This window comes from Ursus arctos, unplaced genomic scaffold (genome assembly GCF_023065955.2).
Source record: "Ursus arctos isolate Adak ecotype North America unplaced genomic scaffold, UrsArc2.0 scaffold_14, whole genome shotgun sequence".
NCBI classification, from domain to species: domain Eukaryota; kingdom Metazoa; phylum Chordata; class Mammalia; order Carnivora; family Ursidae; genus Ursus; species Ursus arctos.
Window position 1 is genome coordinate 39,077,318 of NW_026622808.1, and position 14,610 is coordinate 39,091,927.

Below are 14,610 nucleotides of genomic sequence, written 5' to 3' on the forward strand. Positions count from 1 at the left end.
CAAAAAGCATGCCCTGCCCTAGGACAGCATGCACAGCTCAGTCTAACAGGCCTGGGAGTCACATTTCATTACAGAAAACGTATCAGCTAATAATGCCTCAAAAGTCTTCATCCTGGCATTCTGGGTCCCTCGTGTTCTTCAGTTCCAATTACCATAATGATGGTTACAAAGCATGGCCTGGCTGGGAGTAAGGGTGTTTCCACTTGGTAGCGTTCCCTCCTACCCTCTCTATGTCAGGGAGGATTATGCTCCAACACAGAAAGAGATCAATTTGGCCAATGTGGCAATTGATCAAGCCTCAGACCATCTCCCTCTTGCATATCCTGAGGTCAGTTTGTCTAACTTTACCAATACGCCCCATGGGCCAGGAGAAATCAAAGCACGGACAAGGGACCAAAATAAACACCACAGCTGACCTAACCGCCTAACTGACTCTACTTACTCCAACGATTTTAACTATTCCCTAATTTCAAATGTTACCATGCAGGGATGAAGCTATCAAAGGGTCACTTTAACCAAGTGTATATCTAACAGGTTCCTTTGAGTAGCAATTTCTATAAGACAGAGTTGTGCTCAAAAATTCACAAAACATTTTTCAAGGGAAAACAGCTGAAAAGGTCTTATGGCCATAAGTATGGTAATCAATTGTCCCAGTTTGCCTGGGACTTCCAGTGCTAAAACCAGGACAATGGTTGGTAAACTTGGGTAGTTGGTCACCCCAATGTACCCCAAGAGTTGGCTAGTGACCACTGCTGAATCAGAAGGAAGGGTACCCTGAGGGGAGGCCAGAGACAGAGAGAAAATAAATATCTTCCAACAAAGACCAATTTGCTCATAGAAGGTCTAATTTCTCTACAGTTCAAAATCGACAATAAATGTCAACTATTCCAAAGTGTGTACAAACTATCTTGTCAACCAGAATTTATGAGCAATGACTTTGGGAAATGCCACCAACGCCATCAACTCACCTTAATGTAGTCTCCAAGCATAGCAACACATCAAAGGCTCTGAGAAGTCCCGCAGCGGTGAACATATTTAATTAGGTGCTCTCAGTGTGCCCCAAGTTTATTTGACCACACAAGGTTTTTTCCACCTAATGGTTATGATCATCCAACTGAAGACACCTGGAGGAAGGGGATCTTATCCACAAAACCATAAACAGCTTAGGAGACACATGACTTACATTCGGTAAGACATGCACGTCTATTTAAGAGGTCAACACGTTTCACTTTGTACTCAGTGAAAAGCATATTGTAAACTTACTGGAAATAGAGCCGTGATCTATATTTATTTTTAATAACACACTTGGGGAAAATGACTAAGCTCTACGTAGGAGACTAAAGGGGAACTCAGTGAACTCACTAGAAAAAACAGTGCTGAAAAGACCAAAGACGTGAGCTCGAAACACAGCCTGAAGTGGACTTTGCGTCTGATGGATGTGAAAGATTTGTTTCTTCATTCAACAAAGTCATTAAGTACGTAGGTGCTAAGCCCAGGGATACAGCAGTGAACAAGAGAGAATGACAAGGTCTCTACAGATCTGATGCTTGGAGCTTCTAATATGACATTTCCGTAGGCACCAACTATCTCATCCCAACAATGAGAAGAAAGTGCAGGGGTCCACAGGTGGTGCCTGAGCTCAGACAGCTTTCCCACAGGAGGTGATGTCAAGGCTTAGACCTAAGGGATGAAGTGGGTGGGCCAGTTGCAGTGTGTGTAGGAGTGCAGTGCTGGACAGAGGGGCTGTGTTCTAGGCAAAAGAAACAGCTCAGGCAAAGGCCAGGTGGTAAAACTGAGCTCTGAGCATTCTTTACACACACATGGGTCTTTTTCTTAAGGTCAGAGCTAGAACTCATTTTCGCACACGGCAGGGCTTCTATACACTATTATTATTATTACTATTAATATTATTATGTTAAGGAAGAGAACTTTGCATCAAGAGGAGGTTAGATCTGACTATAATTCCACGGGTCTACAGCTTTATGATTGGGAGATTTTATGATTCCCCTTAAAAATCTGTTTAGAGCTTCCAGACTTCTCCTTCTGGAAAACAAAGCTCCCCGTGAAATCATAAATCTATATATTAACAGATGGTACATTTCCGATTTCTTTTTTCTTCGTTGTGCACCCATCCCTCCAGGTCCCCCAGAAAACAGGTATAATGCCTCCCCCTCCTCAACCCTGACTTGGCTTCTTCACCAGATGCTTCCAGGAGCCCAAGACCTATCAGGCAAACGGACATCAGCAGGCACTTAATTGAGCCACTTAACGTTTTTAATTAAGCCACAACCGCTGATACAAACATGATTTCTCCAAGTGCTGAAACACAGCTTTTTTGGGTGAAGCCCGATTAGTAGAGCCAACCCCAACAGCACTGTCTCTGGAGCAGCCAGAATAGGGTGTAGAACAGTGGGGACCACGCCCGGGAAAACACTTACCCCTCTGAAATTCCAGGCTTTAGGGGAGGGGAACATGGGGAAGTTGTTCTGCCGCTGCCGCCTAGGCCTAGAAGAGGAGAAAAGACAAGACAGTGTGTTCGTCACTCATGGGTTGGATGCTCAGAGGAAATCACCAACTTCAGACGTCGTTTATCAGAAAGAGAGATGCCTGGAGAAACGGCCCAGGCCGATGAGGCAGCTGGCCTCTTCTACAGCCCCGCAGTCCTTCACAACCAAATGCACTCCGAACTCCTTCCCAGCCCCCCAGGACCAGAGCTCCAGAGTCCCTTGGAAATAGTCAAGCCCCGACCCTTAAAAAATCAAATCGAATCTAAAATTCAACCTGGTTGCAATCAAGGAGCCAGACCAAGCTCCCGATCTTGATCTTTGTTGCTCACACACAAGCAATTCCCAAACGGACATCATCAGCTGGTGTTTACAGCTTCAGCCGAGCCTGGAACTCTCCCTGGTGGAGGCCACACCTGAGCTCCAGACTTTTTAGAGGGACGGTCCACAGGACACGGAGCCGCTGCCTCGCCAGCCAGAACCGGTTCCCTCACCGATCAATGTGTCCACGTGCATCAGTATCCTTACAGGAGACAGAGGCAGGCTCCGACGGGGTCAGCACCAGACGGGGGTACACGGAAGGGCGAAGGAAAGCAGCAGCAGTGTGGCTGGGCAGCTCCAGACACACCAGCAACACCTTATTTCTGTCCTGGAGAGTGAATCCAAGTTTGTAGCTTCCAACAGACCTCCAAGGACACCTTCTACAATGTTTCCATGGAGTAATAAATTACTCCTCCCAAAACTGTTGGAGTCTGTCAATATGGAAATTCAAATCTCATGTTTGCTCCAAGTACCACCTCACTGAAAAGCATCCCTGAGAAAGGTCCATCTTGGACTTTCCCTGAGGTTTTAGTCACCGATGTACCAAGGAGGTACTAAGTTGTCGGTTTTTCACATGATAGCCACACCTGTACTTTGACTTCCCCGCCATAATGAGCAGTAATGCCAGACAGAAGTGACCGCTGCACAGGCTTGAGGCAGGCTCGAGTAAAAATCTTAATTGGCTCTCCCACAGGAAAGAGATGAATAAGCAAAATGCAGCAGCTAACAGGTATTGAGTCCTTAAAACAGCGCAAGCTAAAACTTCACAGAGTTAGTCTCACTGACTCACAAAGCAAGCCAGGGTTTGTCACTGTACCCATTCAGCAGATAAGAAAACAGAGACCTAAGGATGTTAAGTGCCAGCTATCAGCACACAGGTGAAATCAGGATTCTGGTCTCAGTTGTCTGATCTCAGATCCCATGGCATTTTATTAGCTGTGTGACCCTGACCTTGAGACTTTCTCTCTTGGGCTTTCAAACCGCCTGTGTGCAAAATGGGAGGAACGATACCCAGTGTATAGTCAAGATGGGATGGGGGTTCTAAATCCAGTTCCATCACTGCTAAGTTCTCAAAGATGTCAGTGCAGAGCCCCTTCCCCTCCTCCCAAATTCTGGCTCCAACAACAGCCTTCGACCAGGGGCACAGGACCGACACAGAATTCTGGCTCCAAGAACAGCCTTCGACCAGGGGCACAGGACTGACACAGAAAAGCTGGGACAACTCACCAAAAGCTGTGTCTTTATATCCAGCCCCACTTCTGCCTCAAATTCCTCCCCACCCACACGTACAACAATAAAAACCCAGGCTAATAATAATATCTCAAGACAAACAGAACACGTGGGTTGTTATTTAGATTTAATACTTCTCTATTAAGTAACATGTTGGTCTAAGTTCTTCTTAAAAAGCCTTTCCCCCTTGCGAGAAAAAAACTTACGAGTTTAACAAAACATCTCCCTGGATACGGTTCCCTCCTCTCCTGGGTTATAATTGGGCTTTGCTTTCCTAATTATTTGATGAGCTTCACTGCTTCCAAAGCAACAACGTACAGCAAGCAGAACACAGTGAGTAAATGGGCCCCTGTTTTATATCTTGCGGTCCACAGAAAACTATGATCACAATAATTAACAGCAATTAAGTTACATGGTGTGCCAGGGACTGTGTTAAACACTTTGCCTACATAATCGAAGTCTCACAGTAAGATAGGTTATTATGTTACAGTATATTGTTAGTACATGAAATACGGGGAGTGTTATAATGGTGCTATAGAATATTTTATATAGAAATATATATGTACAAACTTATAATACATAACACATTATAATGGCAATATATATTTTTTAAAATACTTTTATTTATTTAAAGTAAGCTCTACACCCAATGCGGGGCTTGACCTCAAGATCAAGAGTCACATGCTCTACCAACTGAGCCAGCCAGGCGCCCCGGCATTATATACTTTTAAATAAATAGTATAACTTTGTATCATAACATATTTTCATATAATATTACGGTATAATGGGGGATATTATCATTACCCCCATTTTACAGATGAGATAAACTGGGACTCAGAGAGGTTAAGCCACATGCCAAAAGTCACATAGCTGGTAGGTGGCCAAGGTAGGATTCATAACCACTTGTGTCTGACTCCAGATTCAGAGGACGTAGCCCCTCTCATACAGAGAGAAGCCCCACCAAACAGGGTATAGCATGCTTTTGGAAGAATATGGCCTGGGGGTTCCTTGTGGGAAGGTACCAGCTTAGCAGGGCCTCACAATAAGAAACTTCATAGGCAAAGAAAAAGGATCAAAGCAAATCTGTCAATTCAGGGCACTCTCAGGCAATTTGGACACACCCTTCTCCACTGGGGAAATTGCCAGGAAACCTACCAAAAGAAGGACTGTTCCTAAGTACAGGCTCCCCCCAGCCCTTGTAGAACATCACCAGCCAGGCTTCCAGATCAATCACATTAGCTGGAACCCCTTTAACAGTCTACTCTGGCATCATAAGAGTCTCCTACTAGTAACCTCCTTCTCCCCAGCCAAACACTAGCACCCAGGTGGCTTTAAAGGACAGCTTCAGGAGGGGCCCCTGGGTGGCTCAGTCGGTTAAGTACCTGACTTATAACCTGGCTCAGGTTATAATCTCAGGGTCCTGGGATGGGGGCCTGTGTTGGGCTCTCTGCTCAGCGGGGAGTCTGCCCCTTCTCTGCCCCTGCTTGCACCCACACCCCGCCCACGCATGCATGGTTAAGCAGCACAGCCTGTCCTGCAGATGTCAGGAGGACAACGCGGAACAGTAACGCTCCACCTCTGTGGAGGAATCCATGGGCAGCCAGGGGTGGGCCTGCAGCAGGAGGGAAGCCACTGTGACAGCAGGGAGCACTTCCTGCCTGGAAGGAGGTTACAACCATAGGGAAGGTTGGGAAGAAGAGTTATAAACATTCCCCCCTCCAGAGAGCTTATGGTAGACATGGAGAAATGCCCACGGGAGGAGCAAAGATGCATTTAGGGAATGATCGCAAATTCAGGTGTGTGTGTGGCTGGACTCACACAGTAGCACCAGGCGTCAGGGTTAGCAACAGAATGTATTTCCCACCACAGGAAAACAAATACAACTTGTTCCCACCCCTTGGGAAGAGCATTAGTGACCATTTCCAGAGCAGCTCCTAAGAGTATGGGTTTCAGAAGCTTCCGCGGCCCATGCACTGTGTGGGGCTAAGAGCCTAGTGCCTGGGGTAGGACCCACTTGGGGCTCCGAAAGTGGCTCCGTCTTTTTTTTTTTTTTTAAGATTTTATTTATTTATTTATTTGACAGAGAGAGACACAGCCAGTGAGAGAGGGAACACAAGCAGAGGGAGTGGGAGAGGAAGAACCAGGCTCCCAGTGGAGCAGGGAGACGATGCAGGGCTCGATCCCAGGACCCTGGGATCACGCCCTGGGCCAAAGGCAGATGCTTAATGACTGAGCCACCCAGGCGCCCCAGCTCCCTCCCTTTCTTGCTGCAGGACTTCAACCAGGCTACCTACTCTCTACTCCCTCTGAGCCTCCATTTTCTTGTCTGTAAAATGGGGATAATAATCTCTCTTCACAAAATTGAAGCATTAATATACTATATAAAATGGCAGAGAATCTGGCACTCATGGATGCTCAAATTAGCTTTTACAGTAGCCCCCTTCTGCACGAAAGGTATGTTCAGGGGCACCTGGCTGGCTCAGTCGGTGACTCTTGATCTTGGGGTTGTGAGTTCTAGCTCCACATTGTATGCAGAGCTTTATTATTTTTTTTTATTAAATTTATTTTTTTAAGTTCCATGATTTATTACTTGCATATAACACCCAGTGCACCATGCAATACGTGCCCTCCTTAATACCCATCACCAGCCTATCCCATCCCCCTCCCCCCCACCGAAGCCCTTGGTTTGTTTCCCAGAGTCTATAGTCTCTCATGGTTCCTTCCCTCTTCTGTTTACCCTCCCTTTCTTCTTCCCTTTCTTCTCCTAACAATCTTCCTACTTCTCATGTTCCATAAATGAGTGAAACCATATAATTGTCTTTCTCTGCTTGACTTATTTCGCTTAGCATTATCTCCTCTAGTCCCGTCCATGTTGCAGCAAATGTTGAAAAATTGTTCTTTTTTATGGCTGAGTAATATTCCATTGTATATATGGACCACATCTTCTTAATCCAGTCATCTGTTGCAGGGCATCTCGGCTCCTTCCACGATTTAGCTATTGTGGACAATGCTGCTATGAACATTGGGGTGCATATGGCCCTTCTCTTCACTACGTCTGTATCTTTGGGGTAAATACCCAGTAGTGCAATTGCTGGATCATAGGGTAGCTCAATTTTCTTAGGGTACATTTCAAGACTCCCTGAACCAATGGATATGACTGAACCCCATACATGCTATGTTTTCTCCTATACGTACGCACTTATAATTAAGTTTAATTTATGAATGAGTAAGGGGATGACAACAATAATGCCTAGTAAGATAGAATTATAACAGAGGAACCCTGGATGGTTCCATCGGTTGAGTGAACGACTTTTGATTTCAGCTCAGGTCATGATCTCAAGGTCATGGGCTTGAGCCACACGACAGCCACACCCAGCATGGAGCCTGCTTAAGATTCTCTCTCTCCCTCTCCCCCCTCCACTCCCCCAAAAAAGAATTGTAACACTATATATAGTAATAAAAGTTATGTGAATGTGGCCTCTCTCAAATACCTTATTGTACTGTATCGCCCTTCCTCTTACGATGCTGTGAGATGATAAAATGCCTATTTGATCAGATGCGGTGCGGTGAATGATGTGGGCATTGTGACGTAGTGTTAGGTTACTACTGACCTCTTACAATTCATCGTAAGGAGGAGCATCCTGAAGACTCCTTCTTTAACACAGTAAGAAGGAATGTTACTTATCATTATCATCGGTAAGGCTCATGTTGGACAGCCAGCGAAATTCGCACTAATTCTTACACGTTGGATAAAATAGAAGTAAAACAAAACAAAGGCTTCAACCTGCCATATTTGTATTAGACAACAACATGACCACAAATATGAACACAATGTAACCATGAAAAGTGATCCCCTCCATTCCCTAATTTTCTGTCCCCCACTCTATTTCCCTTCCAAAGAGTACCACCTTTGCCAGCATGTTGCGTTATGTTTTAAATATTTTAATGTCTTAATTCTCAACTCAGGGCAGCATGCTAACAAAACGTTCCTTTTATTTCTTTTGTTTTACTTCTCCCTTTCCATGGAGACAATTGTAGCATTACTAAGAAAGCCAAAAAGCTACATTTTATAAGAAAGATTAGTGCAGAATATGGTATCACCTGTGCCAGGTAATTTTTCATTCAATTTTAGAGAGAGAGAGAAAGACAGTCCCCTCTGAGCACGGAGCCTGACACGGGGCCCGATCCCACAACTCTGAGATCACGACCTGAGCCGAAATTACGAGGCAGACGCTCAACTGACTGAGCCACCCAGACGCCCCATGCCAGGTATTTTTATTCTGTTTGAACTACTTAAGACAGTGACAGTCTCTTTCAGGTAAATGCTTCTTAGTTCTGTGTGTGATATCTGATCGAGGATGGACTGGCAGGTGGTTAGCCCGGTGAAGACCCAATTCTTTGTGGAGAAGCTCTCAGTGAAGAGGTAGTTTGCCAAATAGAAAGCTCCGCAGTCTGGCTCGTCTGTTACAACAAAAGCACCAAGGCATCCCCCAGTAACATGTTTCCATAGTCCGTACGGCCATACTCAGCTTTGTTCACTCCTGCCATGGCTGCCGCTCTGGGATCGAGCCCCACATCAGGCTCCTTGCTCAGCGGGGAGTCTGCTTCTTCTCCCTCTGCTGTTCTCCCTGCTTGTGTTCTCGTGCACTCCCTCTCTCTCTCTCTCTGACAAATAAATAAATAAAATCTTTAAAAAATAAAAAAAGAACACCTTATAGGGCAGACACAGTACCAGACATTAGAGATACAGTTACATTACATTAGTGAACAACACAGATCTGGTGTCTGCTTTCGTGAAACTTACAAAAGGACAATGAGAGAGAGAGAATAGTAAGTCTTAAAAAAAAAAAAAAAGAGTGGTAGTAGGGAGTGCCAAAGGGGCTCAATCACTTGGGGAGCCAGAAGGACCTCCCAGAGGAAATGAGGCCTCCCTGTGACCTGACAGAGATAAGGGACTCAAGCAGGTGATAAGACAGGGACCAACAGGCCAGGCCATGGGAAAAGCAAGCAAAAAATGCAGGAGGTATAAAGGTGATCTTTGCAAAAATTACCAAAATTGACAAAACTGGCCAAACTGACTGCTAAAGTTAAAAGAGTCAAGAGTTAAGATGCAAAAGAGAGATGTCATGTTGTAAAAACTGGAAGCTAAACTTAACATCTTAAACATCTTAAGAACTTAAACATCTGCCAATAAAGGATAGCTTAAATGAAGCTCTATTTATTTTTTGCAGTGGAAGACCCCGTAGGACAATATACTAGTGAAAAATCTCCAAAAAAAAAAAAAAAGAGAGAGAGAGAAAGGACATCCAAGTGGCAGGAGATATGCATGACATATGATATAATCCTATTTAGAATCTCACAAAATAACACTCTATTGTTGATAGCCACACATATGCGTAGTTAAGACTACAGATGAAAAGGTTTTATCAACCACAGCAGACCGGTTCTCTCTGGGGATTGAGAAGGAAAAGGGACGGGAGTGGGACCCACGTGAGACTTCCTCTCTACCTGTAATGTCCCATCTATTCACATAAAAATTCTGAAGCCAATAGGACAAAATCATGTTTCTTAAATCTAAATGGTAGGTACAGAGATGAATGTTATAATAGCCTATATTTTGCTATATGGGTGAAACAGTTTATAATTAATAACAGTAATAAACAAATGAATAAATTATGGCACAGCCATATAGTAAAATACTGAGGCATCCATTAAAGACAATGCCTTCACCAGCAAAGTCCATAAAATACAGTATGTGGAAAAAGAAGCAGGACAACACATAAACCCATTTATGTTTACACACACGCACACACACACTCTCATGCTCACGCACGTGCACAATGAGATGTGTACGCTGAGTGAGGGCCCTGGAAGGGCATGTGCCCAGCTGTTGACAGTGATGGATGATGTGTGCAGCCAGGGTGGGGGGTGGGAAGCACAGATGTGGACATCATCTTTTACATTATGTATTTTTCAATCTTTATGATGGAAATGTATTGTGCAATGAAAATCATGGTCATGTTTACTGAAGGGCCTCGACAGACCGGGAAGGAGGCAGACAGGCATGAGATGAGGCTGAAGAGGCGGCCGGAGCTGGACAGGGCAGAACCTTAAAGGCTTGGGTTGGGGGCTTGGCCGTGGGCTGAGGGGGCTCCACGGAAGCTACAGAGTGGGGAATGACATGCGATTTTGATCCCAACTGGCTAGGGGGAAGTGAAGACGGCCGAGGGGTCCAGAATGAAGGCAGAGACCAGCTGGGAGGCTGCTGCAGGCGTCCAGACCCACTGCAGCCTCGCTCACGGGGCACTTTCTGAAGGCACAGAAGTCGCAAGTGTCCATGCAGACTTCTTTTCTCCATTTTCTATCCCTCCGCAGTTGTTTTCTAGAACAGCACTGTCCAGTAGCAACATCATGCGAGCTGCATACGTAATTTTATTTATTTATTTTCTTTTTAATAATGATTTTTTATTATATTGCATACGTAATTTTAAACTTTTTATTAGTCGCATTAAAACGGTAAACAGAAACAGGTAAGTTTAGTTTTAGTCATATAGTTTATTTAACTCAATATATCCAGATACTATTATCAGTTCAATATGTAATAGAAAAAAGATATTAGAGATATTTTACATTTTTTCACATCTTCAAAATCCAATGAGTCTTTTGCTGGGGTGCCTGGGTAGCTCATTTGGTTAAGTGTCGGACTCTTGATTTCAGCTTAGGTCATGATCTTGGGGTCATGAGATCGAGCCCCGCATCTGGCTCTGGGCTGAGCAAGGAGCCTGCTGAAGATTCTCTCTCTCCCGGTCCCTCTGCCCCTTCCCCCTCCCGCTCATGCTCTCTCTCTCTCTGTTAAATTAATTCTTAAAAATCCAATGAGTATTTTACTCTTACATCAATCTTAATTGGCACTAGCCATGTTTCAAGTGCTCAGCAGCAGTATGTAGCATGTGTCTAAGATACCGGACAGCCCAGTTATAGAAAAACAACACATGGGGCACCTGGGTGGCTCAGTTAAGTGTCTGCCTTCGGCTCAGGACATGATCCCAGGGTCCTGGGATCGAGCCCCACATCACGTTCCCTGCTCCGCTGGGAGCCTACTTCTTCCTCTCCCACTCCCCCTGCTTGTGTTCCCTCTCTCGCTGGCTGTCTCTGTCTCTGTCAAATAAAGAAATAAAATCTTTAAAAAAAAAAAAAGAAAAGAAAAATTTGGAAGAAAAAAGTATTTCTCAAAGGCTTTAGGGATGTAGTCTCTGGAAAATTGTCTCTGGAAGTTATTTTCAGGTCACATCTTTACTTGAATAGAGCAACAAATGAAATTTTTCCCAAATGGAAATTATCCCAAACAATGGGATGTCTATAATCTGGTCCTAAATAATATAGAACTACTCTAATCAAACTAATTCCAGAATGAACGAAAAAGAAGAGATTGCAATTATTTTTTTAAACCCATGAAATGATTGTATTTGTAGTTCGCATTTTGTAAAATGTTTGTTCAGGTCATTTACTCATTTATAAAAGGGATGTTCTTTTTTTGTTACTGATATGTAAGGGCTCTTTATAGACTCAGGAGCAAGCATGTAGCAAAATACCTGGTACTCTAGTAACCACCAAAAAGGTATGTGTTCAGTTCCATCCACTGCTAAATGAAAACGGATAAGCAAAAGGTGTTATAATGCCTGCAATGGGATGTTATTCAAAAGGACCAAGTACTGCACATGCTATGACATGGAGAACCTGGAAAATGTTATGCAAAGTGAAAGAAGCCAGACACAAAAGGGCACATCGTGTAGGATTCCATTTAATGAAATACCCAGAAGAGGCAAATTCATAGAGACTAAAAGCAGACTAGCAGTGGCCAGGGGCTAGGGGAAAGAGAGCGCGTGGGAAGTGACTGTTTAACGCGTACACAATTTCCTTTGTGGTGATGAAAACATCATGGAATTAGATAGTGGTGACAGATACACAACATTGTGTATGTACTTAATTATTGTACACCTGAAATGGTAAGATGGTAAATATGTGATGTGTGTTTGACCACAACTTTTTAATAGGGAGGGTATTCTTTGGGTAAATACCTAGTAGTGCAATTGCTGGATTGCAGGGTAGTTCTATTTTTAGCTTTTTGAGAAACCTCCACACTCTTTCCCACAGTGGCTGCACCAGTTTGCATTCCCACCAACAGTGCAAGAGGGTGCTCCTTTCTCCGCATCCTCACCAACACCTGTTGTTTCTTGTGTTGTTGATTTTAGCCATCCTGACAGCAGTAAAGTGATATCTCATTGTAGTTTTGATTTGCATTTCCCTGATGATCAGTGATGTTGAGCATCTTTTCATGTCTCTTTACCCAAAGAATAAAAAATACTAATTCAAAGGGATACACGCACCCCGATGTTTATAGCAGCATTATCTACAATAGCCAAATTACGGAAACAGCCCAAGTGTCCATCGACTGATGAATATACTTGAACAGCCCAAATATATATATATATATGTGTATATATATACACATATATATATATACACAATGTGTGCATATATATACACATACATACATATACACACGCGCACACACACAATGGAATATTAGTCCGCCATAAAAAAAAATGAAATCTTGCCATTTCCAACAACGTGGGTGGAGTTAGAGAGCATCACGCTAAGCGAAATAAGTCAGTCAGAGACAGACAAATACCATACAATTTCACTCATATGTAGAACTTAAGAAACAAAACAAATGAGCAAAGGTGGGGTGGGGGGAAGAGAGGCAAACCAAGAAACAGACTCTTAACTAGAGATAACAAACTGCTGGTGACCAGAGGGGAGGTGGGGGTGGGGGGTGAAAGAGGTGATGGGGATGAAGGAAGGCACTTGTCCTGATGCACACCAGGTGACGTATGGAAGTGTTCAATCACTACATTGTTCACCTGAAATTAGTATTACACTGTATGTTCAAATGGCTAACAGACACATGAAAAAATGTTCAAAATCATTAGCCATCAAGGAAATTCAAATCAAAACCACACTGAGATACCACCTTACGCCAGTTAGAATGGCAAAAATAGACAAGGCAAGAAACAACAATTGTTGGAGAGGATGTGGAGAAAGGGGATCCCTCCTACATTGTTGGTGGGAATGCAAGTTGGTACAGCCACTCTGGAAAACAGTGTGGAGGTCCCTTAAAAAGTTAAAAATTGAGCTACCCTATGATCCAGCCATTGCACTACTGGGTGTTTACCCCAAAGATACAGACGTAGTGAAGAGAAGGGCCATATGCACCCCAATGTTCATAGCAGCAATGTCCACAATAGCTAAATCGTGGAAGGAGCCGAGATGCCCTGCAACAGATGACTGGATTAAGAAGTTGTGGTCCATATATACAATGGAATATTACTCAGCAATCAGAAAGAATGAGTTCTCAACATTTGCTACAACATGGACGGCACTGGAGGAGATAATGCTTAGTGAAATAAGTCAAGCAGAGAAAGACAACTATCATATGATTTCTCTCATCTATGGAACATAGGAACTAGAATGATCAGTAGGGGAAGAAAGGGATAAAGAAAGGGGGGGTAATCAGAAGGGGGAATGAAACATGAGAGACTATGGACTATGAGAAACAAACTGAGGGCTACAGAGGGGAGGGGGGTGGGGGAATGGGATAGACCGGTGATGGGTAGTAAGGAGGGCACATATTGCATGGTGCACTGGGTGTTATACACAACTAATGAATCATCGAGCCTTACATCGAAAACCGGGGATGTACTGTATGGTGACTAACATAATATAATAAAAAATCATTATTAAAAAAAAAAAAGTATTACACTGCATGTTAACTAACTGGAATTTAAATAAAAACTTTTTTAAAAGGGGAAAAAACCCTATGGTTCATTGCTTTAAAATTTTTTTAAAAATTTTAAAAACAATGAGAATAAAGATAATTTTCAGGCAAAATAAAAGATATATACCTAATGGGAAAAAATCCTCATGAAATAATAATGCAAAATAAAATACTGTTAACTATACCAGAAGCAGGACTTGTATAAATAAAAGCCAGGAGCTTAAGCACATTGTGCAGCCTGGGATCTGACAAAAACGGCACAGATGTGAAGTTTTATCGGCACTGGTGAGAAACCCGCCCTACAATGCCCTGTTTCGGAGACACATATTTATGTGAATCCTTCAACAATGATAAAAATTCCCACACTCTGGCTTTCTCCGCTTCCTGCCATTCTCACTCCCGGCCCTGGCTCCCTGTGCTCAGAGATTCTGCGGCAACACCTATTGCATCCTCCGCTCCCACCTCAGGAGGCATTCTGCCGCACTTCTCTTTCACCCTGGAGCTCCCTGCAAGGCTTTTATCTTCAGAACAACTCTCATGAATGCAGTCTTCCAGAAAAAGAACTCTCAGTGGTGGGGCGCCTGGGTGGCACAGCGGTTAAGCATCTGCCTTCGGCTCAGGGCGTGATCCCGGCGTTGTGGGATGGAGCCCCACATCAGGCTCCTCTGCTGGGAGCCTGCTTCTTCCTCTTCCACTCCCCCTGCTTGCGTTCCCTCT

General features: G+C 43.8%; 1 protein-coding gene across 3 annotated transcripts in view; it reads right to left on the reverse strand.

The window, feature by feature from the left end:
• ARHGEF3 (Rho guanine nucleotide exchange factor 3) overlaps window positions 1–14,610 on the reverse strand; it is a 294,790-nt gene that overhangs the window by 196,253 nt on the left and 83,927 nt on the right. For 2 of the 3 annotated variants that reach the window (XM_026501066.4, XM_057311810.1), the window contains one exon: window positions 2,439–2,505. In XM_026501066.4, the coding sequence (XP_026356851.1) occupies window positions 2,439–2,505 (67 nt within the window). Of the gene's footprint in view, window positions 1–2,438; window positions 2,506–14,610 lie in introns of those variants that run through there. The other variant, XM_044384936.3, reaches the window with a different exon arrangement.